The 23413-nt window shown below is 30.3% G+C and overlaps 3 protein-coding genes across 7 annotated transcripts; 1 reads left to right on the plus strand and 2 right to left on the minus strand.

The window, feature by feature from the left end:
* Nucleotides 1–509: 509 nt before the first annotated feature.
* LOC122529201 (sodium-independent sulfate anion transporter) lies at nt 510–19614 on the minus strand. Of its 3 annotated transcripts, XM_043655037.1 has the most exons (12): nt 19332–19611; nt 19131–19242; nt 13324–13502; nt 12853–13103; nt 12130–12331; nt 11790–12010; nt 11293–11464; nt 11019–11186; nt 10757–10918; nt 10501–10641; nt 10270–10415; nt 9606–10159 (listed from the first exon to the last, which is right to left on the minus strand). In XM_043655037.1, the coding sequence occupies exons 3-12, from the start codon at nt 13499–13501 to the stop codon at nt 9812–9814; spliced, it is 1989 nt and encodes a 662-aa protein (XP_043510972.1). In that variant the 5' UTR covers nt 13502; nt 19131–19242; nt 19332–19611; the 3' UTR covers nt 9606–9811. The 3 variants fall into 3 exon arrangements, with proteins under 3 accessions (XP_043510975.1, XP_043510972.1, XP_043510974.1); XM_043655040.1 differs by lacking the exon at nt 9606–10159 and adding an exon at nt 510–1328 and having other exon boundaries at nt 10243–10415; nt 19131–19614; XM_043655039.1 differs by having other exon boundaries at nt 13342–13502; nt 19131–19612.
* Nucleotides 2251–7891, minus strand: LOC122529198 (E3 ubiquitin-protein ligase HECW1). Of its 2 annotated transcripts, XM_043655033.1 has the most exons (10): nt 7743–7891; nt 5908–7206; nt 5306–5596; nt 4896–5097; nt 4283–4818; nt 3872–4209; nt 3606–3806; nt 3451–3534; nt 2575–3261; nt 2251–2456 (listed from the first exon to the last, which is right to left on the minus strand). In XM_043655033.1, exons 2-10 carry the CDS (start codon nt 7162–7164, stop codon nt 2345–2347), a joined length of 3708 nt encoding a protein of 1235 aa, XP_043510968.1. In that variant the 5' UTR covers nt 7165–7206; nt 7743–7891; the 3' UTR covers nt 2251–2344. The 2 variants fall into 2 exon arrangements, with proteins under 2 accessions (XP_043510968.1, XP_043510967.1); XM_043655032.1 differs by having other exon boundaries at nt 2575–3534.
* On the plus strand, nt 8208–9315 carry LOC122529202 (60S ribosomal protein L32). 2 transcript variants are annotated; one of them, XM_043655041.1, is made up of 4 exons: nt 8208–8340; nt 8573–8674; nt 8779–8931; nt 9115–9315. In XM_043655041.1, the coding sequence occupies exons 2-4, from the start codon at nt 8582–8584 to the stop codon at nt 9271–9273; spliced, it is 405 nt and encodes a 134-aa protein (XP_043510976.1). In that variant the 5' UTR covers nt 8208–8340; nt 8573–8581; the 3' UTR covers nt 9274–9315. The 2 variants fall into 2 exon arrangements, with proteins under 2 accessions (XP_043510976.1, XP_043510977.1); XM_043655042.1 differs by lacking the exon at nt 8208–8340 and adding an exon at nt 8527–8535.
* Nucleotides 19615–23413: the final 3799 nt, after the last annotated feature.

Below are 23413 nucleotides of genomic sequence, written 5' to 3' on the forward strand. Positions count from 1 at the left end.
GCATATATTTGTTAAATGTTTCGTGTTTTTACGAAACAAAAAGTCCGAAAAATATATGTTTCAAAAAATAAAATATCAAGGTAATTGTAGATCGATCGTAAAAAATTTTATATCGTACCATAAAAAAGTACATTTGTATTGGACCTATTGCGCAATAATGAATGTACATGCGAAATTATCAAAAACTTCACGATCAATTTTCTTTATTAGAATTTTTTGTATAAATCATTGAGTTCGAGTTATTTAAAAAACAAATTGTCACGTTCCGCATATTTTTTAAATTAAAATACAAAAAGAAAAAGTTAATATATAAGAATATTTCATACTTAATATGATAGACAATTTTTTAATTTATTATTTTTAGGAAATGATATGATACACCACGACTAAATTAGATTTGGTCAGACGATTTCGTTCGTTAAATTTTCAATTTGTCTAAGTATTCATTTCTTACTTTTTCGTTTTTTACATGAAAAAAGTTTGGAAAGTACAAGAAAGAAACAACAATATTTAATGTAACATAACAAAAGAGGCACATTTTATTTTCTTTAACAATAAAGTAAAGAATGCTCTCACACAGTCATGGTTCATTGTAAATGTTATGTGTTATTTAATATTACAATGCCTATAAATTGTACAATATATACTAAATTTGCCGTACTATATGACTAGTTTACAGATAATATAAGGTGCAAGTTATCTTTAACAATCACATAATATTAGTATTTCATTTAATAAATATCGTTTTTATTATTACTACATTTATGTTATTATTGTTATTTATCGACGTTGTTACTATTATCATCACACAAAACCAAATAGTTCCTTAAACGAAATTTTTAAAATAACATATAAAGAGGACTTTTATATTTTATATTTAATAATTGTTATTTATTTTGTCAATATTTATTAGTACTTAATATTTCATTTTTAATTCTACTAGATAACAAACAATTTCATTAAATTTCTCTTGTATTTTTATTCTAATCTTGCATTAAAAGAAGTACAAATAAAATTATATTGTTATTTCTCGCATATTACAGGAACCCGTATATATTTTGTATCTCATACATGTTCTCTTTTTTTAAGAAGAGGAACAATTAAACAATTAACAGATAAAAATTTTTTATGCTAATGCCGCAAAAGCGAGATTAAAGTTCAAGAGGTAGAATAAATCTTGAAGTATAGGACCATCTACTTATATGTCCACCAATTCTTCAAGTTCATTATAATAATTTTTAAATGTAGTTTTTTCTAAAATTAATTAAAAAAATTAAATAAACGAAATTACAAACAACTTCCTACATATTAAATAAAATTTTGTAAAACTTTTGCATTAATATTAAATGTGAAATTAAAAACATATGACCATTCATTATTCTTATTATTTTCATTGATTTTGTATTCTCCATACATTACTATTATATTATTCGTATTTTCCATCTCTATTATTTAACTGTTTCTCTGAACACTTTAAACATTCTTGATTAGTAACAAATATTTAAAATTTTTATTTAGCCTGATGGTAAATTATATAAAACACATTGCAAGAATGTATATATAAAATTTCTTAATGCCTTGGGAGAAGATATTATTCATAAACAGTTTTTGTTTTATAAATATTCTTCTTCCTTCAGTGTATAACAAAGTAAATTAATCATGAAAATATTAAATAAATTGACATGGAATGTCTGAAAATATTCAAAAAATAATTGCAAAATTGAATATTTAAAAATACAGACTAGAAATCAGTATCATACCTACAACCTACTACAGAATAAATTAGCTATAGTACATAAAATGCGACCTTAATTTCTCAATTTTTGTATAAAATTTGTCAGGCTATTTTTATAAAATATAAAGAAAAGAAGCTTTACAGAAATTATGCTAAATAAGTCATCTACTTTTGAATCAATTTCAAATACATTTTTTTTCTATACTATATCTACAATGTTTCCTTCAACAATATCTATAACCATTAAAGTTTAAATAGAATTGCATATCTTCATATCTAAGTATTTTTTCGTAATATATTAAATACGTAATTTTTTATACAAGAAATGTATTGCGCGAATTATTATTTAATTTCAATACAAATAGATTACAGCAATATGTATACAATATTTAAAATTTTCAAAATATGCGCAACTGATTTTGTTAATTATTTACATTTTGATACAGTTTTGATTGTAATGATGTTAAAAATCCAAACCCCGAGTTTATGAATAGTAGAATATATTACCAATATACCTTTAAATTTGCAATGACGCTTCATTCAACAAACGTGAAGTTCTATGTTTTCCTTACATCGTTATGTATTTGCTGTAATCAGTAGCAAATTGTTTTACTCTATTCCAAAAGTATTTGTTTCTTCTACGGCTAATAAAAGCTTTTCATATAAAATTTCGGGCGTAGGATATGGTGGAAGATCCAAGCGATTAAAGCATGTATGAGCCCTAAAAATATAACTACTTTGAAAAACACTATTAATTAATTTAAAAAATATCCATTGCGTAAACATAATAAAAATTATAATTGTTCTATTATTACACTAGTTTCAAAACAATTTTATACCTGGGTAAACTATTTGGCCTTCCCCATTTCTCAATGCAAAATTTCCGTGGTCCTGTAGATCCACGTAGAGCTGCAAATCCTTCGTATGGAATGCTTGATGTGCCAGTAACAAATTGTAGTAATCTCAATCGTTGTTCATTAGTAAATCGGCTTATACTGCTCCAAAACCATTCTACTACAGGATGAGCATCGTGATAACCACTTCTATATTCCGTATGTGTTCTCCAATCATTAAGATCAATTTCTGCTGCTCCAGCTATTACTAATTCCAACTCGCGTGCATCAAAAACTGATACTAATCGTGGATCTACGACTTCATAAAATCCACGAACTAAAGATTCCGTTTGTTCAGCAATGCCACGCTCAAGTCTCCAACGTACAACTCTTTCAAGATATTCTTTTTTATTTTTCTCTGTAACTGCAATATTTCTTCCTCCTGGTTTTAATTCACGCTCAGCTACTCGCCCCAAAAGTTCTTCCGTGACCGAAAAGGTTAATTCCAACGGTTCAATACTTATATCTCTTTCTTTAATCCACATTAAACTTTGATGAAATTCTTGATCTAAACTCTCCAAATCGCTTAAACTTGCTGGTATTCTCAGAAGAGCCTTATAAAATGGTCTCGTAAAAAAGGCATCAAGAAGATACTGGTGAACTAAAGCTAAACCTAAAACTCTGCCTGAAAACCTGAACCAATCATGATAATTATCTACAAAGGCTGACATTGGCGACACTTGTACGGTGTAAGTGTCGTTAGCAGAATATTCAAATAATCCATAATAAGGATTAAAAAGTTCGCGCGACAGATGAAAGAAAAATTCACGAGATGGGCCGCCATAATCTACGCCTTCTTCTTCATCAAACATAATTACTAACTTGCTTTTCTGCAAATCTTTCTTCGAAGCAGCCATAATGCGAGTGAAAGCATCTTCCAAGAAATGTTCTCTTCTAATATGTAATCTAAGTAAAATATAGAAGATATGTAATATGATATATAAATTTTTGTAGTTTTTATATTAAAATACACATACTTTAATTTTCCTGGACCTTGCCCGTATCCTTTACCTTCTAGCTTCCTATAAAATGTTCTAAGTTTAGCTTCAAAATCTCTTCTGTATGGAGCTGGAGCTCTAGCAGAAGCTCTTGTTAAGCCAGGTGAAGCATGCGGACTACCTAATGGAGACCTGCCCACGTTTCCAGGTACATATGACATAATTTCTTGTTCAAACAAGCTGCAATAATAAATTTAATATTTTCATGTTATTTTATCCTTTACTGCCTTTACATGATTGTGTACCTTAATAATAATGCTAAAGGGACGTCATGTCCTAATCGTTGCAAAGCAGTCGTGCCTTCAATTCGTATCGTATTTACTTTCTCTCGAAGAGCAATATTTTGTCCTAATGCTGAGTGTCTTTCTTTTAAGATATCCATTATATTTGGTTGACGCAGAAAAGCAACAACTTTGTCGTTATAAGCTACAGGTATATCGGGTGTGGTCGTAATAGCCGATTGTTGTGGTCGAGGTGGTGGTACAGGTGCTTCATCCAATAATGTTCGTGTGTGAGTTGGTTCAGTAGGTAATCTTGGATCAATGAAAGATGTTGCTTTTCTAGCATGACAAATGAAAAATCTCTGAAAATATAAACAATTTAATGTTTGGCTTCCAGAAAGATTTCTTCATTACTTTAAATAGTGATATATTTACTTTGCCTGTTCTATCAAGTTTTGATTCATAGCCTCTTGGAAGTTCTTTAGCTGGATCGGCAAAGAAATTTATTAATGCAACCAAATCTCTATTATGTTCGTATCTCGGAAAAACTGCTGTATCTCTTCTGACTTTGCTAATCATGTACTTCAAACTGGGATTACGATTATACGATTCCACTGCTTCCGCATGGCTATGTAATACTGTGAAGAAATCGGGTCTTGTTAAAAATAATACTGGAGGACTCGTATTAATGTCAAATGGTTCGCTTTCATTTCTTTCGAGTCGTTCATTCGGTCGTTCAATATTCCCAAAATTATTTCCATTTGTATGTTGCGAACTAGACGGCTCGCGATCAATATTGTCAGGCCGAGAAATAGTTCGACGAACACTTTGATAACGTCTATCTAATTGCTGCCTTCGAAGATCACAACCAGTGTTCCGTGTTGTTAAAGTTGGCCTTTGCCAAGTTGTCGTTCGATTAACATGATCTATGTAGAATACCCGACCATGACTATCAATTCTTGCTTCCCATGCTGTAATAATATATCCAATAAAATTTTTCTCTTTAATCAGATTACAATGATTAAAAATTATAGTAGAGTTATCTTACATGGAGGCAAAGGTTCTTCAGAGGGTAATGGTACATTAGATGTTTGGCACATCGGTAATGGACGCAAAGGTTTTGGGCGATGTGTAGGTGTTGGTGGACACTCTAATGAATTCGTTAAGCCAGATACTGGCCTTTCCAATGGTCTAGGTGGTCTAGGTGGTGAACTTAACAACGCTATACTTTTTGTAACAGCTCTTCGCGACTAAAATATTAGATTAAATACCTAGATATTTAGTAATTCTATATAATTTAAAAAGGAAATTAATTACAATAAATATAAAAAACTAAAATCTTCACATAAGACGTCAATATTCATAAAAGAACATTGAATATTCGTAAAAAAAATATTGAATATAAGCTGTATTACATTATATGCTTACCAATTGATTGCAGTGCATATATTAAATTACCTTTGAATTAGAAGCTTCATCAACATCTACAATTTCAAATCCAAAACAATCTTCAGGGTGCAAGGGTGCAGAATATTTTTGAGGATGTCTTTTGGGTAATTCTGGTGGACCAGTTGGTAAAGCATTACTTCTGTGTAAAAGTTTGTGCGTTACCCGTGGTGGTAGTGGTGGAGGATTTGGATACAATGTTTCATATAAACCTTCAGGAAATGAAAAGCCTTCTGTACTTCGCCACAACTGATAATATTCCACACCTTCTTTTGTTACAATACCATTTGTATCACATGGTCTCTGAAGTAAAATTTTATAAATTGCAATTTTAAAATAATTGTACTTTCAATATGTTTTATATTATAATTTAATTTATAAATTTGAAGGAGTGTAATATTAATCTATTAAGAATTTAAAAATGAAAATTAAATTATACATGCACATGTAAAAGTGCAATGAAAATATATTGCAAACATTCATGTGAGTTAAGGAAACGTATAAAACATTAGATAAATAAATAACATTGGAAATAACAGTAAAAGGCTGAGTTACTTTAGTATCATAATAATAAATATATATCAAATTTTAATACAGTTAAAAAATAACTGCACCTTTTTGGTCCCATTATGACCTAGAACTGCTTGCTGTGATTCTGTATCAGAATTACTTGCATCACTACTGTTTGAAGAACGAGGTTCTATTTCAATGCCTTGGGCTTCCTCTAAATGATTCTTCTTAATTGAAGATGGTTCCAATAATGCTACGGCATTTTCTTCTAGCTCAGTTTGTTGAGCACTGGCAGTTTCAGATAAATTTTCTAAAATTGGCAGTTTAAATGGTTTTTTTATAACATCATTACAATGAACTAACTCTGTCAAAGTGTTTTGTGATTTTGGCACACTTTTAGACATGTGTGAACTACCAGCTTCATTTAATCTGCTTAAATTTTCAGTTGTACTCTTATTATTATTTTCTGTTAAATTTAATACTTTATGTGCGTTAACAATGTCATTTCCATGCGTTTCATTTATTGAAGTGGTCAAAAATTGTAATGGTTCATCAGAACTGCATGACGCTATACTTTGTAAAGGTAAACTACAAGCATCTTTCATAGAATCTCTGTTGTGACTACTAAATTGAGAACTAAATTGTTGTTGTTCATCATTATTGTTATGTTTGTCTCCTGCACTTTGTTCGCATTGTGATTCTGTGCTACTAGATTGTAAATCTTTACTAAAGAATTGTTTCTTTCTAATCATGTTTCTGGAAGATAAAGGCAACTGTTCCACAAAATTGGTTATCTTCCCAGGGCTACTATCTACATTTGCCAGAAAACACTTCTTTCTTGTTAAATTCTTATGAGACAACGATAAATGCTTTTGACTTGAGTTTTGTGTAATATCATCATTCAATTTACTCGGAACACTAGTAGCATTATCAATTTCACAACCTGATGCTAATGCTGTTGCACCAGCAGACTTAGAAATTACACTTTCTTTGTTACATTTTGATTCAGAACATGCACTTGCTTCTTCGAAGGAGTTTGACAGCTGAGTGTTACTTGATTGATCAATTACTTCTTCATTAGAAGATGTTTTTTGTTGTTGTAAACCATTTTCATTTGATGCACAGTTTACATTTGATGACAAAGAAGCATTCTCATCTTGTTCTATAAAATCATTTTTAACGCCAGATGTAAATACTTTTTTATTACTACTTCTTATGGTATTGGTTTCCACATGATTTACCGTAGCTGAAGATCCTTCATTTGCTGTGCCAACCGTCAATGATGTAACAGATTCATTAGGTTCATTTTCTTCGTCATCTTTTTCAAAAGATATGTTTTTAACATTTATCTCAGATGGCATTTTTTAAAACATAATATCAATCAATTATATTTCTTTATAATTCTGTAAATAAAAATAGAATCAAATGTTAATAAAATAAGTATAAATCAAATTATGAATAATTTTATCGCACAATAAAACCGTTGCTGTAATATTGTAAAGAAAGTATGTCGAATAAACTTGGGACTATACATTTGACACAATTTTTTGTAAAAAATTATATCAATTTTTAATCTAATAACTTTATTCTAATAATTTGATCACGAATTCATAGATCACAGCGACATTGAAAAAGAATTTGTTTAATCCAAAATATACATAATAAATATTTGAACATATATGTATATCAATATACAGTACGACTGCCGCAAAGTATGTAATGTATTCGATATTCAAAATTTATGTCATTTGAAATCATTATACAAAGTAAATTGAAAAAATTTGTTACAATTTCCATTAATCACACGTAACGGAACTGTGAACAAGTTACAGTTCGTTTCTGTGATACCTTTAAAGGAAATAATTATTAATACTTGAAATTTTATACACACTGGTAATGTCAAATCATATTGAAATATTAACATATTGGTACTTTTTACCTGTATATGTTACATCATTTCAAGTATCTCAAATGAAAAACTCCAGTAAAAACATTTTACATCATATTTACATATTCATTTATTTTTCTTACTCATTACACGAATTCATCAAAGAACGCGTTGCTTTGACAGAAAGATATAGCAGACTGTATCTGGTAACTTTTTGTAATATTATATACATCTGGTATTTTATGTACGTCATGAATAGTAAATGTACTATCTTACTGGTTACTTGCTATATACAATTAAAAACTCTATTATTATTTCTTAGAGAATAGAAAAATGTTTTTAATCCCTTTCTTAATTTTTTTCCTTTTCAAAATAAATGATAATATTTAATTCTACATTGTACAAATATATACAATATATAATACATTTATGTATTTTGTTCTTGTAAAATAGAAAAGAATTGTTCGACTACATAATACGAAAAATGTAAATATTTTGTTAGATAATTATCTTCACAATGTAAATCGGATAAATAAGAAGTATGTATAGTTTCTTTTTGCGTATCACTAAATGTAATATCACTAGACACAAATATTTTATTAACCCTAGTTCAACATAGGCTCTTTCATTTGGTGTAGAATAAGAAACGGTATGTGATCTTGTAGAAAATCTAAAAATTTAATAAGAATCGTTTATGTTATATAAAATATACATGTAGTAGTTTAATATAAATAAATAAAGAGCGGTTATATACATCATATTTTTAAAAAATAATTTACTATCATAATTACATCATTAAAAAATGTGTGACAAAATGTGTTGTTATTAATTTGCTCTTACGATCGTATATCAATTAATTTACAATATATTTATAATTTTAGTTTATAAAAATGGCTATTCGACCAGTATACAGACCCACAATTGTAAAAAAGAGGACGAAAAAGTTTATTCGTCACCAGAGTGATCGTTACAGTAAATTGAAGGTTTGTTATTTTCTTTATTGTTTTTATTAGTATTTATCAATGTTAATTATTAATTCATAATAGTTAGGAATATAATATAATGAATTAATGAAATAATTTTTTAGAGGAACTGGCGTAAACCCAAAGGTATTGATAACAGAGTTCGTAGGCGTTTTAAGGGACAATATTTGATGCCGAATATTGGTTATGGTAGCAACAAGAAAACTCGTCATATGCTACCAACAGGTTTCAGAAAGGTTTTAGTACACAATGTTAAGGTAAGAAAATTAGATTTTCATTCATACAATTATTATCGACAAAAGAGTGCACATTTTTATGTATTGAAATAGTTTGTTTTTATATATTAACCTATATTTTATATATTAATCTATATGAAATTATTGTCATATTGTTGTTATTGTAGAATCATAATAATATTTATTTTCTTGGGAAATTTATAGGAATTAGAAGTTTTGATGATGCAAAATAGAAAATTCTGTGCTGAGATTGCTCACGGAGTAAGCAGTAAAAAACGTAAATCCATTGTTGAACGTGCTCAGCAACTTTCAGTAAGAGTAACTAATGCCAGTGCAAGATTACGTTCTCAAGAAAATGAATAAAAACATATTCTTACTTGATTTAATAATAAAATATTTAAAGTATGTTTGTTATTTTTCAAGTTTTTTCCCTGATACTTATTGCTTAATACTGTCATAAACAAAATATATCTTACAAGACAGTAAGTGGTAAGTGTAAAAATTCATTGAAACCTTCAATTTGTGATATTAAATCCCTTAGGAAGATATTAATTGCTTTTGCATCACTTCATATAAATTGGTGAGCAATTGAAATATAATTTCTTTTTAATATAATATATCATAAAAATGATTTATTAAAAATATTTATACTACAATACATTTAATATAAATATTTACATTAATCACGATGCATTTTTAAATATAAAATTATGAAAAAATAAATTTGGGAAGTATTTGTCTTGTACTACATTTTCGCGTAAAATTATAACATTAATGATACAATTATGGAAAATATTGTATAACAATTTTTCATAAGATGAAAGAGATTATCATTTATACGGTTATTGTAAAATAATATAATAATCCAAATTGCATTTTGTTATAATATAAATAATGCGCATTATTTAATTTGCTTAATGTATCCTCTATCTTTTAGGAGATCGTCCAATGCTTCTTGAGTGTAATATACAACAAAGTCAGTTGATGCAACAGCTTCAAATACAGCATAAACTGAGGGTTTTAGATTGTAGAAAAAAAGTGGTTGACCTCTTAACGCGAAATCTTTTATTAAAGTCTCAATTACTGTTGCTGCAGTGAAATCTGCTCCATAAATATGAGAACAATCGATTACAACTGGATTTCCAGTTCTTTGACTATATTTTGTTACTAAGTTTCGAACGTAATCAACAGATGGAAAAATTAAACATCGATCTGGGGTTAACATGAGATATCGAATGCCATGTCGACTCTGTAACACAAAATGTATATATTTATCAATTTATGGATAATTAATAAATAATACAATAAATATATATAATCAATTTTTTAAACAGAAGTTAAAAAATGAGAAATACGTACAGTAAGTTTCTCCACGGATATTTTTGGTCGTGCTGCATGATATAAAATAAATAAAATATTTAATCCAATACCGCATAGAATTCCAATTTCTAATTGTAACAACAAACACGCAATGAATGTACCCAATCCGGGAATTAAATCTGATTCTATAAGAATAAAATATTATTAAAAAGCATTAATTTTTTGAAAACAGAAATTTTTTTCGATTTATATCTTAAATTGCTAATTTACTTTTAGTTCTCCACATTGGTTTTACAACTTTAACTTCAACCATGAATATTACTGCAGCTATAATAATTGCTGCTAATGTACTTCTCGGGATGTAGCTGAAGTAGGGAGTGAGAAATAAAAGGGCTAATATTACTAAAGTACCTAAAACAAATGGCAATTGCGTAAAATCTATGTATATAAAAAGAAATATGTTAATTATTAATTGATGATTAAATAAAACATTATAATTTGAATAATTAATAAATTGCTATCTTACCAGTGTAAATGCCGCCCATTGGTGTTCTTACTCCAGAAGCATTGTTTACTGCACTTCTGCTAAGAGATCCTGTACCAGGAAATGCCTGAACAAAGGAATTACCAATATTTGATATTCCAATTGCTATTAGTTCTTGTGTTGCATCAACTGATTTTCCAGTTGCTGAAATAAAAGTAAAACCCTTTCTTTTTGTTGCATATAATAAAACAATATTAATATTCTATATAAATTCATAATATATGAAAATGATGTTCTAACTTACAGAAGGCTTTACAAATAGCAATGTCTTCCATTAACGAGATAAGCGGTAAAACAAGAATACCGCTTCCCAAATTTGAAATCATATCAATAAATGTTACTGTTGTATTGTCATCTTTAATGTAACTAAATGGTGGTAATTGTACATTTGGCATACCTTCTGGTATATATCCTATGAAAAAGAAATTAATATATTTCATAATAATGTGCACTTAATACATGCTCGGTAATATGTATTTACGTAATCATAATTGATGTTAATCCTAATTTATTCTTACCAACCAATTTGAAGGGTGGCTTTTCTCTAAAACTATATCCTAAAAGACCGGACAATATTACTAAAAATGCATTTCGTGATGTACCAAATAACCATATAAATTTATTTAACACGCGATATTTTGTACTTTGTGATTCTGCCTCTTTGGGACCAATGTTATATGATGCTAGAAGCTATAAAAAAGAAATATAAAAAGCATTTATTATAAATCACATATTTTACAATGCACTAACATACAAAATATATTCTGTATAATGTAATTATATAGGTATGTATGTATGTACGCAATTAATCCTTTTACAACATAACGCAAGAGAAAGTCATGCAAGCCATCAAATTTCACATCATAAATATCATTGTATGTAACGCAATTATTAATATTTATTTTCCATAAAAAAATATGTGCCTAGTATAAGAAATAATCTTTAATTTTTAAGTCATTCATTCTTACATTATCAAAAGTTTAATAATTCTTCGATATGATCATATTATATGTACCCTGAGAAGTAAAAGAAGCGCGATACAAGTTACTCCAAGAGCAGCGTCCCAAGGTGAAGTTTCATGTATGTGGCTAGCAAGGTTTTTCCATATTTCAACAAATTGCGAACCTTTCACAGAAATGCCAAGTATATCTTTTATTTGCGAAGTAATAATTATCAAAGCTACTGCTGACGTGAATCCGGAGCTAACTGGCCCAGATACGAAGTCAATTAAAAATCCTGAAACATATTATTGAACATTTACTAAAAAGAATATTTATTTACTTAGGAATTTCTTTTATCTGGAATATTTTTATCATGAATCGTAAACAGATAATAGATGTTATAGAGATATTTACCGAGACCAAATATACCCATTATCAGTTCTATCACTCCGGCCAAAAAGCAAAGGAATATCGCATGTTTCAGTGGTGCATCCACGTGTGAAACTGTTTGGTACGTTAGCAAAGATATAATGGCACTAGGTCCCATTGGTGTATCTTTACAAGATCCAAATATAACATAAATAAAGCAGCCTAAAAAGCTACCATACAGTCCATACTGAAAAGTACAAAATTTCTCTTATTAACAATCTTATTTTTATTCTATTTAATAATTTGCATACGCAGAGGAAACATCTCGTGAATGATTTTTAATTTATGATAAAACATTCTTTTTTTTCCAATTACGTTAACATTATAACAACCGATGAATCCCTGGCGATGATGTTACTGTAATGTCACGCGCTGGTGACTAATAATATTATTGTAGCATCATGTGATTTTCAGCGATTAATGAAAGATGTTATCAAAAACTTAAATTATAATAAAACAAACACTTAAAACTTATAATACACTTTTACTGTCTAAAAGTGTATTATAAGTTTAAACATATGTCTTCATTTATATTCTATACATTTAGTAATTATATCTTCTGAGTTTTTACAAAATTACTGTTTCTTTATACATAGCAAAAAATCGCATTTTGTAAATTCTTAATAGAACTTGTAAATAGCCGATTATAATATTAATAGCAATAGAAATGGCGAAGTCTTTAATTCAAGAAAATTAAGAAATACTAACTTGAGGTGGTAGACCTGCTACGTTAGCGTATGCTAACGATTGTGGAATAACAGTGAGACCCACTGTAACACCAGCAACAAGATCACCAAGCGCATCCTGACTATTATATCTTGGTAACCAATTTAAAATTGGTACCCTTTTATATATGGTTTTCTTTGTACAAGCTGATCTACAACGTCGTCTCAACTGATATAACGCGGAATGTAGGAAACTATCCTTCTGTTGCAATTCGTAGTCAGATTCTTCTACCACTATAAAAAAGAAAAATGAAGTAATATTATTGAATATAAATCAAGTCAATTTTTGATTAAGGATCGTTTAGGATCATATTAAGCAATTGTTGAAATATATCCTACAATGTATGTGATAAGAGGAAATGGAGGATTTCAACTATTCAGTGGTTTTATGTACAAATGATTGTATTAATAATGTTAAATGTGAATTAGTCATTTTAGTACTACGTGTGCTTACAGATAAAATCTGAAGAACCTTGTATTTCTTGATGACTTTCATACGAATTATCTAGAATTTGAGAACTGTTTGAATAACCGAGATTCAAACTATCGCTGGACCCAATCAAACCATGATTCACATATACTGGGGGTCTATCATTTTGGTTTGCATCTACCACATCGTTTGATTTGTTCATCCTGAAAATCCAATATTTCACATACATTATACAATTCTATCAATAGTTCTACTTAAATCTTAATTTTCATATAAAATTTACAAATCGCTAGAATTTTATAACTTAAGATTTGGCCCTTTTGGCTACGATTGCGATTATAAACTATATTTGCAAGTAAACATTGTATCAGCATTAGATCTATTGTATAATACAGAACATGTATATATATAATACTCTTATATATATAATATTGATTCTATTCTCATAGTATTTTATTGTTAACTAATAATATTTAAACTATGAATGTGTAAACACAAGTAAAGAGATACCTAAGTAGAAATTTATATCACTTTTGAATATTATGCACGTTATAGTACTTCAGATATTTCTGAATATGTTATATTATGTATATTTCCCATACACACATGACAATCGTAATTATAGAATGAAATAGAATATCAACTTCATTTCGATGTAGGACTGTAAAGAGTCAGTATTCTTAGGTAACTTTTGAATTGCAATTCCAGTTTAACTGAATATATCTATAGCATATGCTAGATATATGTAACATGATGTTAAATTGGGACAATATATTATTTAACATTCATCAATGACATTCGTTCAATTAGACCTCGAAACTAACTGATTCGAAATAAACTCGGTATACGTGATTTTCCGCACGATTCTTATTCGTGCTTTATGGGATTTATTGGACTTCATTTGGTTTAATGTTTTTAACGAATCGGTTAATATGACTTGAAATGTAAACAATAAGACGGAGAAATATATATATATTATTGATGAGAAAAACAAACTATTGTACAACGAACAAGAAATGAATCAAGTTCAACAACGTAAGAATTGTGTCTGACGAAAAGACAAGCGAATTCCATTTACAAACCTCCTCCGGATGTATTTCTTTAATTAGTTACTTTACGAACGCCGAGTCACATGAATGCGATGTTTAGTTAACGATAAATTATATTTGTCAGTTGGATTATGATTTATATTATGTCAGATAATTTGTTTGCTTCTAAGTTCTTGTTTGATCGTGACGAGTACTTAATTCAGAGAAATGTTTGATTATTAATTACATAATCTATGTAATATTAGAGGTACTCCACAAATATTACACTAAATATGGAAGTAAACAAATGTAATTTTTAGGCGATTATTTTTTCGATATTCTAAATCTTTTAAATATAGATTGATAGGTATGGAATAAAACTGTCTTTTTCGTCTGAGGATATCTAGAATGTTCTGGATGATTATTGTTCATACATTTATAAATAATTTAAAGATAAAAGAATCTATATAATGTACAAAGATATACAAATAAGATAACTAACATAAAATGAAGATTAGAAGTCTAGATGAAACTGGATGAGATCTATATTTCTTTTTTTTTTCCTTCTGTTCATTAAAATATGAATTTGCATAAGTATGTGTAGTCGTAGGCTACTGATTATATGCGAAAATGTCAAGCGATATATCTCTTTAAATTGCTAAGTATATTTACCATCTATAATTACTTACTAAATGTTCTAATTATTTTTTATTTATCTTCATGTTAGAAATAAAAATGTAAATATAGAACTTTGCATCATTAAATTGTCAGCAAATATTGAATACTGAATTTAAGAGATTCTCATGTATGTGATAGTACTTCATTCATAAATTCTCTGGCAAAAGATATTCGAATATTTCTCTCGATAATACACGCAATTATTTGTGCATTCTTCATTAATGAATTCTATTTAAAAGTTTTTGTTTCTCTCTACATCAGAGTCTTTTTTTATAAACTTAGACTTCTGTGAATGATTATGTTTGTTTTTCTTCCGCGTTTTCTCGTGCACCTTCAATCTTGATACAAATTTTTTCCTTTGCGTAAAGTAAATTCAACTCAAATACGGAAATTCTCTTTCATCCAATCCCCATCATTCTTTACTCAAGGATTCAAACAAATCTCGATTCCACGAATTTCTTTCTTCTCTTAAGCCAAAAGAAGAGACAAATCAACGAAGAACGTCATAAAATGGCTAACGAATTTTGCAATCGAATTTGTTAATCCACCTCTGCATTCTAGAATCTTATCCCTGGCCAGTATATCGCATCTTTATTTATCAGTCAGCCGGGTAACGTGCGACTTGACGGGGAAAAAGAAAAAAAAGAAGTTGAGAAAAAAGCGGTACTATGAGCGTCACATGATTCGCTCACGCAACCGGTCATTCTGTACTATCACGTGCTTCTGAATCAACTCTGTCACGCGGTTCTCCCTGGCTCCCAACGCGGCTTGATATGTAGTTCGAAGCGCGTGCCGGCAAATTAATTCAACTCGGACATTGTTTTTCATGCAAATCACGTATAGCACTAGATCCGAGGCTCGCTGTCTCGTTTCAATCTCAGCCGCCAAATTATGCGTATGTTAATGGATTCTAGTCCTGTATTGCCTTGAAAGTGTAAAACGCCCGCACTCACTGCGACGTCGATTTGTAGAAAATCATGTGATATGAATTTATCAAACTTAGCTTTGAATTTTGAAGTGCGGTTCTGCGCAGATGCAGCTTGTTTCGTAGGTTCGAGATTTGATTAGGTAATAATGGACTCGCTAACACTAGACCTAGCAGAATGATCAATTCTACGTTTCTCTGGATTTACAATGTTCCTTCTTTGGAGATCTGAATGACTTTTCGTAAAGTATAAAGTTTATGAATGAAAAATGATGCGAATTTATTATATATATATTATTATTTATAGTAAACCGAAGTACCGTCGTTTGAAATTAGACTTCTCGAATTTTCGTTCTTATTTTACATACGTATCGATTTGTTCAGGTCATTTAAATAAAAATAATTTACCTCTATAGGTAATTTAGAAAATATTTTACAATGATGGTGTAAATTTTATAAAATTCTAGATTGGAGCAAAAAAGAATGAAGAAGAAAACAAGAAGAGAAAAACCGAACGTCTTAATTGCGATCGTTGATGATCGATGTGTATTACAACAATAATGAGAACAAACGTGTAAATGGCGATTCTTCTTTTCCTTCTGCAAATAAGCTGCAATTTGAACGCATCGACATACCATGCTTTGACTGATATAGAGATCCAGCAGCGAGTATAATAGGAGTTAATATGCGCTAGTCCGTAGCACGTGCACCTCGATATCTTATTGAAACACTTAGTATAAAAGCCGATTAGAGCCAGCTTTAAATGCAATAAAAATATGCACGCGCGAGAAATTAGAAAATTGTTTGCATATTACAGCTTTTTCCAGTCGGTAAGGAATCTTCTTTTCTTTCCCCTCTTCTTTCTCTATATCTTTAATATCTTTCTAAAATTTGTGTCTTCAATACATTTCGCTGACTTTCCCTTTCTTCTACTTTACTATTGATAGTAAAGTTTTAATTTAGCTAGCGATGGAAATTTTTAATGATGTTAGAATGCTGTACTTAGACTGCGGAGAACTTTGTGCAAATTTATAAGTGAAAGGAAAGGTAACTTTAATTTAAGAATTAAATTTAAGTTTCTTAGATTAATTTAGATTACAATAAAAATCAGAAATTAGAATTTTATTTTTGCATATTATGCAAGTTTTTCAATACATAAATATTCTAGTGATATTAATTAAGGAAGGTGTATATAATATACGTTTTATGAAGAAAGAAGACTTTTAATTTCAGCGATATTTTATTGATTTTTCGTTAATAATTGTGGTCGTATTTTTTCCTCTCTTTTTCTTTTTCAATTCATTAATCACTAGTGAAATTAATGTAACTCCATTAACGATATTAGTCCAAGAAAAGATTGCCAGTTGATTAACAGCAGAAAATTCAGCGACATTAAATTACTGAAAGAATAATTTCTTTTCATTTGTAAGAAAAAGAAATTTTCTAATATATTTTTTATTAATCTCTCTACAATAATGAAATGATGTATCTTGATTCGTTCAAAAGTATTGACCGAAGAAAAAGAATGTAATATATGTGTATTCTATAAAAAGAAGGGAAATGGTGATTTGATTGTTAAGGAAAACACTGTTTAGATTCAGTTGTGAGTTAGCTGTAACGGTAAACTACGCAGAGTTGACGGTCCGATCGACAACAATTGATTTATTAAATGATATTAATTACGTTCACGTGGCTGTTATTGTTGATATAAGCTACTAATTTAGGATTTAAGAGCAATAAGAGTTGTATCGTGATAGCGAGATTATTGCAGAGATGCGATAGATCATAAGGTCAGATAATACTTGTGACTTTCGCAACGAGCCTTAATCAATGATCGTGCCGTTGAATTTTAAACTTGATCTATGTGTTTTTTTCGCAGTTCATCGTGAACAAAATAAACAAATATTTATTTATGACTGTAGAATTTCGGAAAGTTTGCATTTTTAAAGGATTATTAAAAAATAAAGAATTGTAACCATAGATTCATTCTCAAAATTAATTTCGATATTTTAAATGTCATATTGTTTTACTTCTTTCTTGTTTATACAGACAGTATAATCTGTAGGCAAAATTTTTAAGTGATTAATTTTTATTTTTTGCTTGAAAATCTAATTTAAACTTAAAGAGTTAAATTAACGTAAACACTAAGAAGTGTTTTAAATAATGTTTCTCCGATTTAATAATTTTAATTCTACTTATGATAAGATACTATAAATCTACGTGTTATTAATTTACTATTAAGTGCTTTCCACGAAATAGTTTGAATGAAATTTTTGAGGAATCCCTTATACTTAGCAGATAAACACATGTTAGCGAGGTTTCGACATTATTTACATGGCTCGAAGAAGACTGACACAAATTAAACTCGTTGGTAGGAGAACAAGATCTAACAAAGATAATTAATTGAACCGATCGCGATATGGTAACGTTCAATATTTACCTTTTTTCATGTAACTAACATACTCCAGCGATGATTATAAAATATTCTTTTCTTTGTTTAATCTAACTGCGTTTAATTTTTTTTCTATACTCGCTATTTGTCAGTCGTATTTGTTTTAATGTTATAATATCATTATACTTTTTAACTTTACTTTCATCCATTTTCATAATTATGGAAATTGTTCGTTAGAAGGAAAAAAGTTTTTAGATTAAGTTTTCAAAGAATATCATAGTTATCACTTAAATATAACAGTGTCTCATTTCCTCGAATGATTTCAATTCATAGTGTAATTTACTAACAATATTTCATAAGCAATTTATTCATCAATTTTAAAAAATTTAAAGCGCGTCAAAGTTTTTAAGTAATAATGCTTGTAGAAAAAACAAAAAGATTACGACTTCGAATTACCTAATTTATCGATACTGCACAAAAAATGATTGAAATTCCCTGTCATTGAAACACGTGTTTGGTAAACGCAATCATAGCAAACGCAATCAATGAAAACCAGTTTCTTTTTTATCGTACTAAGTAGATTTATGCTTACATTTAAATAAAGTGTCCTAGAATATTTAATAAATCAATGTAACTTATTCATATCCTATTTAAAAACAGGAAAGGATAATTTCAATGTAAAATCTTATTTCACTGTTTCCGTTAAAGTGGATCATTAGAATCGTATTAAATTGTCCACTAAAAGAATAGAAACGAGGAAATACGAGTGAAAGCTATTAGAGACAAGGAAATGTTCGAGAAAACTCACTTAAAGAGCTATGTTGTCGACGACAAGATCGGTTGTCACTGCGTGTTGTCACTGCGTGGTTTAAGGAATTAAAGGTGGATTTCGTGGCCTCGTGACCGACTCGTTGGACGATCTAAGGATCAAGAGTTACTTGTTTTTACATCCACGACACATCCTACTGGCAACCAGCTAATATACGCGAAAACGAGAGGGAACAACGACCGTGCAAACGGATAATCATATGTCCGCGAATCGTTTGGCGGAACGAGCGCTCTCCTTCAGCTTGATTCCCGTTTCCTTCGCTGAAAATCTTCTCGATGTGGCTCGCTGACACTTGCTGAGGACAGTAGAAGGAACGTCAGGTATTCTGAGCGCGGTGCACCAGTGAAAAAACACGCGAAAAACAGAATCCGATTTCGGGAGGTCGGCGACAAAACTGAATCCGCGGCAATACGCGACCGGCCATTTAAATGCGTCGTGCTTCTTCGACAGTTTCTGCTCGTAACTTCTCCTTCCCTTTTCCTTTGCGCGGCATTTAAGGCAAACAACGTCACTGGAGAACAATCCAATCGGAGGCACAAACTCAATCGTGGCAGATTCGCGCAGATTTTCCTGAATTTTCTGAGAAACTCGATGACCTCGTCGACAGGCTGCGGACTTTCGTGCGGAGAATACACAGAATTTACGAAACAGAATAACATCGAAATGTTAGAGAATGTTAGAGAATAACATCGATATGTTAGAGAATGTCGTGAGTACAATATTTAGCAACTGAAAAGTACGAATGTGTCTGTAAAGATGCGAATTTGTATGGATATCTGTAGTCTGTTCGTTATCCTCTGCCTCTGGCCATGGAACGAGCCTTGATGTAAAGTATCTCTCGAAGAAATATTGTTTGTAATTGAAGAAATATTGTTTATGTGGAAATACAGGGACGGTTCCATTTGTATTTCCATCGATTCGACGAGAGGTGACTTACTTGGGAAACGTAGCAGAAAAAGAGTAAACACAGACGTGACGTTATATCACGATTATCAGAACCATTATCAGAATATGCAGATTAACAAAAATTTAGGGATGATTCCTCGTAAGTGTAATAATTAGAGGAGAAGAACAGAGATTGAAAGAAATTATTACATCATTACGAAAACCTGTTAATATCAAAAAGATTCTGTTTGCGCTGTATTTATAAAATATATGTAATTTTCTCCCGCAAGAAAAAGAAAAGTTATTCAATTATCTAAAAAATTAAATAGATTAATGAAGTAATAACCATCATGATTACTTTGGATGCTCAACAGATTTTGATCAAGTTGAGCATATAAAAATGATGAATTTCTTGATGATATCTGTTTTGAAAATCATTGAGTCAGATGCATCTCTTTCTTCCTTTTTTTTTGTTTATCTCAGGTAACAACATTTTTTAACCTATATATATATATATATATATATATATATGTTTCAAAGTGTAATATTTTGTTTTATCTTTCTCTAATCTTTTATTATCGTAGGTTCGAGGGTAGCTATCATTAATAATTTTTATAAAAGAGGATAATTTATTGTTTTATTATTTATGGCGTTATTAGCAGTTTCTAAACAATCGGTTTCTAATGATGAATGTTATCTGAAGTATAAAGAAACATATTTTGAAAATTCCAGATACAACGTAACACATTTTCCCTCATTTCACGATTATCTCTATTAACGATCATGTGAATTTTTATATAACAAGTAAGATAGACAAAAGTATGCTCATCGTGTTGATTCAAGGCTTACACGATTTTGAGAAATCATTCCACATGATGCGCGTGATGGCGTTCGCCATTCCACAGGCTACGATGTAACTACTACTGACTGATAACTATGTTTCGCCACGAAATACAAAAATACAACTCGGCCTTCAAGTGAAAAATCGTTTAAAAATACTTGACTTTTTAAGTTATTTAAAAATACAGGAAATCTGTATATGAAGATTTATTGTTTATATTTATATTATATTTTAATTATATTAGTTATAATTAATTAGTTCAAAAATTATATCACAAGAACGTAGAAAGTACATGATTTATAAATTTATTAACTATTTGAGAAATGTACTCACTTTTTCTTCAATGTTCTTTTAGAAATGATCTTTTACAAATAATTTGCTTAATTAAGGATTAATGCAGAATTATACATGTGATAAAAGCATTATGCAATAACTGTTACTTTCGAGCACGTGAATGTGCATTATTACCATTATTTTATAACACTAGTAAGTCTTGGTAATTTAGCGTAGTCTGTAATAGAGCTTTGAAAATAGCAAGGCCACGTGTCCTACAATCCTATTAACATATTCACGTAAAATTTGAAGAAAAATGCAAAGAACCTAAAGTTGCTGTAAGATGTTGCTATATCCACAGAATACCATAGTAGGGATTAAGGAGACGCTTACCAGCATGCCAACCAGTTCAGCTGATAGATAACTAGGCAACACTTGCATTCGAATGAGAGAAATGTATGATTAAATGGAAAAGGAATAAATAATTATTGTTAGATTTCTTTAATACGAAAAGATCGTACAAAATATTGAAGATAACAAACATAAAAATAATTATATAAATTAAAATACATTAAAATTATTCGAACATATCAAATATATGTACGTATATGAAAAAAACGGTTAAAAGATACATTAAGAAACATAAATTACAATCATATATTATTTAAATACAAAAACACATGTAAAAAAGGTAGTTGAAAAACAGAACAGATTTAAAACAGGTAGACCAACCAATGGCATTATTCTCAGTCGGTATTCCAGACCCTGAGACAAAAAATTCTATCGCAGACGAGGTATCTGAATAGGCCACAGACGACGTGCATATATATACGTATAGCCTAGCACACAATCAATTTTTTCGGGCGATTCAAAAAATTCAAGACTTACTTACCATTAACACGTCAAATACTATCCTACCAATTCAGGAAAGATTTGCAATGCAACGCTGACATTGGTGAAAAACAAAAACTAAAAATATGTACAGCAATGCTAAAAATACTTCCAGAATTATATATTGAATTCAACGAAATTATTTTCGAAAAATATTTAAGCAGGAATATCTCGTGATTGAGAAGGAATTTCTACCAGAACATTCGAAAAAAGTAACGGAAGAAAAGAAGACGCGAGGAGAAGCCATAGCCACGACATAGCCAATCGTTGAGAGATACTCCAGATACAGAGATCTATCGAAAAATATTTAAGCTGGAATATCTCGAGAAAGAAAAGGAACATCTGGCTGAAAATTCGGTTTTTATATCAGGAGAACACGTTATTCGAAGAGGTGGCACGACAAAGTCGGCCGATGAGCGCTACTCCTGATACAGAGATCTATCGAGAAATAGTTGAGACCCAATATCTCGAGAACGAAAAGGAACATCTGGCAGAAATTTCGTATTTTGTATCAGGAGAACACGTTACTCGAAGAGGTGGCACAACAAAGTCGGCACATGAGCGCTACTCCTGATACAGAGATCTATCGAGAAATAGTTGAGACCCAATATCTCCAGAACGAAAAGAAACATCTGGCAGAAATTTCGGAGTTTGTATCAGGAGAACATGTTACTCGAAGTGGTGGCACGACAAAGTCGGCAGATGAGCGCTACTCCTGATACAGAGGTCTATCGAAAATTCTTCAGGCTGGAATGTCTCGGCAACGAAAAGGAACATCTGGCTGAAAATTCGGATTTTGCATCAGGAGAACATGCTACTCGAAGAGGTGGCACGACAAATTCGGCCGATGAGCGCTACTCCTGAAACAAAGGTCTATCGAAAAATTTTTAAGTTGGAATGTCTCGACAACGAAAAGGATTATCTGGCTGAAAATTCGGATTTTGCATCAGGAGAACATGTTACTCGTAGAGGTGGCACGACAAAGTCGGCCGATGAGCGCTACTCCTGATACAGAGATCTATCGAGAAATAGTTGAGACCCAATATCTCGAGAACGAAAAGAAACATCTGGCAGAAATTTCGGAATTTGTATCAGGAGAACATGTTACTCGAAGAGGTGGCACGACAAAGTCGGCCGATGAGCGCTATCCCTGATACAGAGGTCTATCGAAAAATTTTTAAGCTGGAATGTCTCGGCAAAGAAAAGGATTATCTGGCTGAAAATTCGGATTTTATATCAGGAGATCACGTTACTCGAAGAGGTGGCACGACAAAGTCGGCCGATGAGCGGAACTCCTGATACAGAGATCTATGGAGAAATAGTTGAGACCCAATATCTCGAGAACGAAACGGAACATCTGGCAGAAATTACG

Source organism: Frieseomelitta varia, unplaced genomic scaffold, assembly GCF_011392965.1.
Source record: "Frieseomelitta varia isolate USP_RPSP 00005682 unplaced genomic scaffold, Fvar_1.2 scaffold_280, whole genome shotgun sequence".
In the NCBI taxonomy this organism is placed as follows: Eukaryota; Metazoa; Arthropoda; class Insecta; order Hymenoptera; family Apidae; genus Frieseomelitta; species Frieseomelitta varia.

Bases quoted from the DNA above. Each gene is read 5' to 3' on its own strand.
- LOC122529201 (XM_043655037.1), bottom strand. From the start codon at position 13,501: ATGAACAAATCAAACGATGTGGTAGATGCAAACCAAAATGATAGACCC. The intron at 12,332-12,852 runs GTTAGTATTTCT...TGTACTTTTCAG, and splicing joins TAGCAGGTCTACCACCTCAA to TATGGACTGTATGGTAGCTT. The intron at 11,187-11,292 runs GTAAGAATAAAT...TCTTTTTCATAG, and splicing joins GCCACCCTTCAAATTGGTTG to GATATATACCAGAAGGTATG.
- LOC122529198 (XM_043655032.1), bottom strand. From the start codon at position 7,164: ATGCCATCTGAGATAAATGTTAAAAACATATCTTTTGAAAAAGATGAC. The intron at 4,819-4,895 runs GTAAGATAACTC...ATATTATTACAG, and splicing joins TGAAGAACCTTTGCCTCCAT to CATGGGAAGCAAGAATTGAT. The intron at 4,210-4,282 runs GTAAATATATCA...TTATATTTTCAG, and splicing joins AACTTGATAGAACAGGCAAA to AGATTTTTCATTTGTCATGC.
- LOC122529202 (XM_043655041.1), top strand. From the start codon at position 8,582: ATGGCTATTCGACCAGTATACAGACCCACAATTGTAAAAAAGAGGACG. The intron at 8,675-8,778 runs GTTTGTTATTTT...ATAATTTTTTAG, and splicing joins ATCGTTACAGTAAATTGAAG to AGGAACTGGCGTAAACCCAA. The intron at 8,932-9,114 runs GTAAGAAAATTA...GGAAATTTATAG, and splicing joins TTTTAGTACACAATGTTAAG to GAATTAGAAGTTTTGATGAT.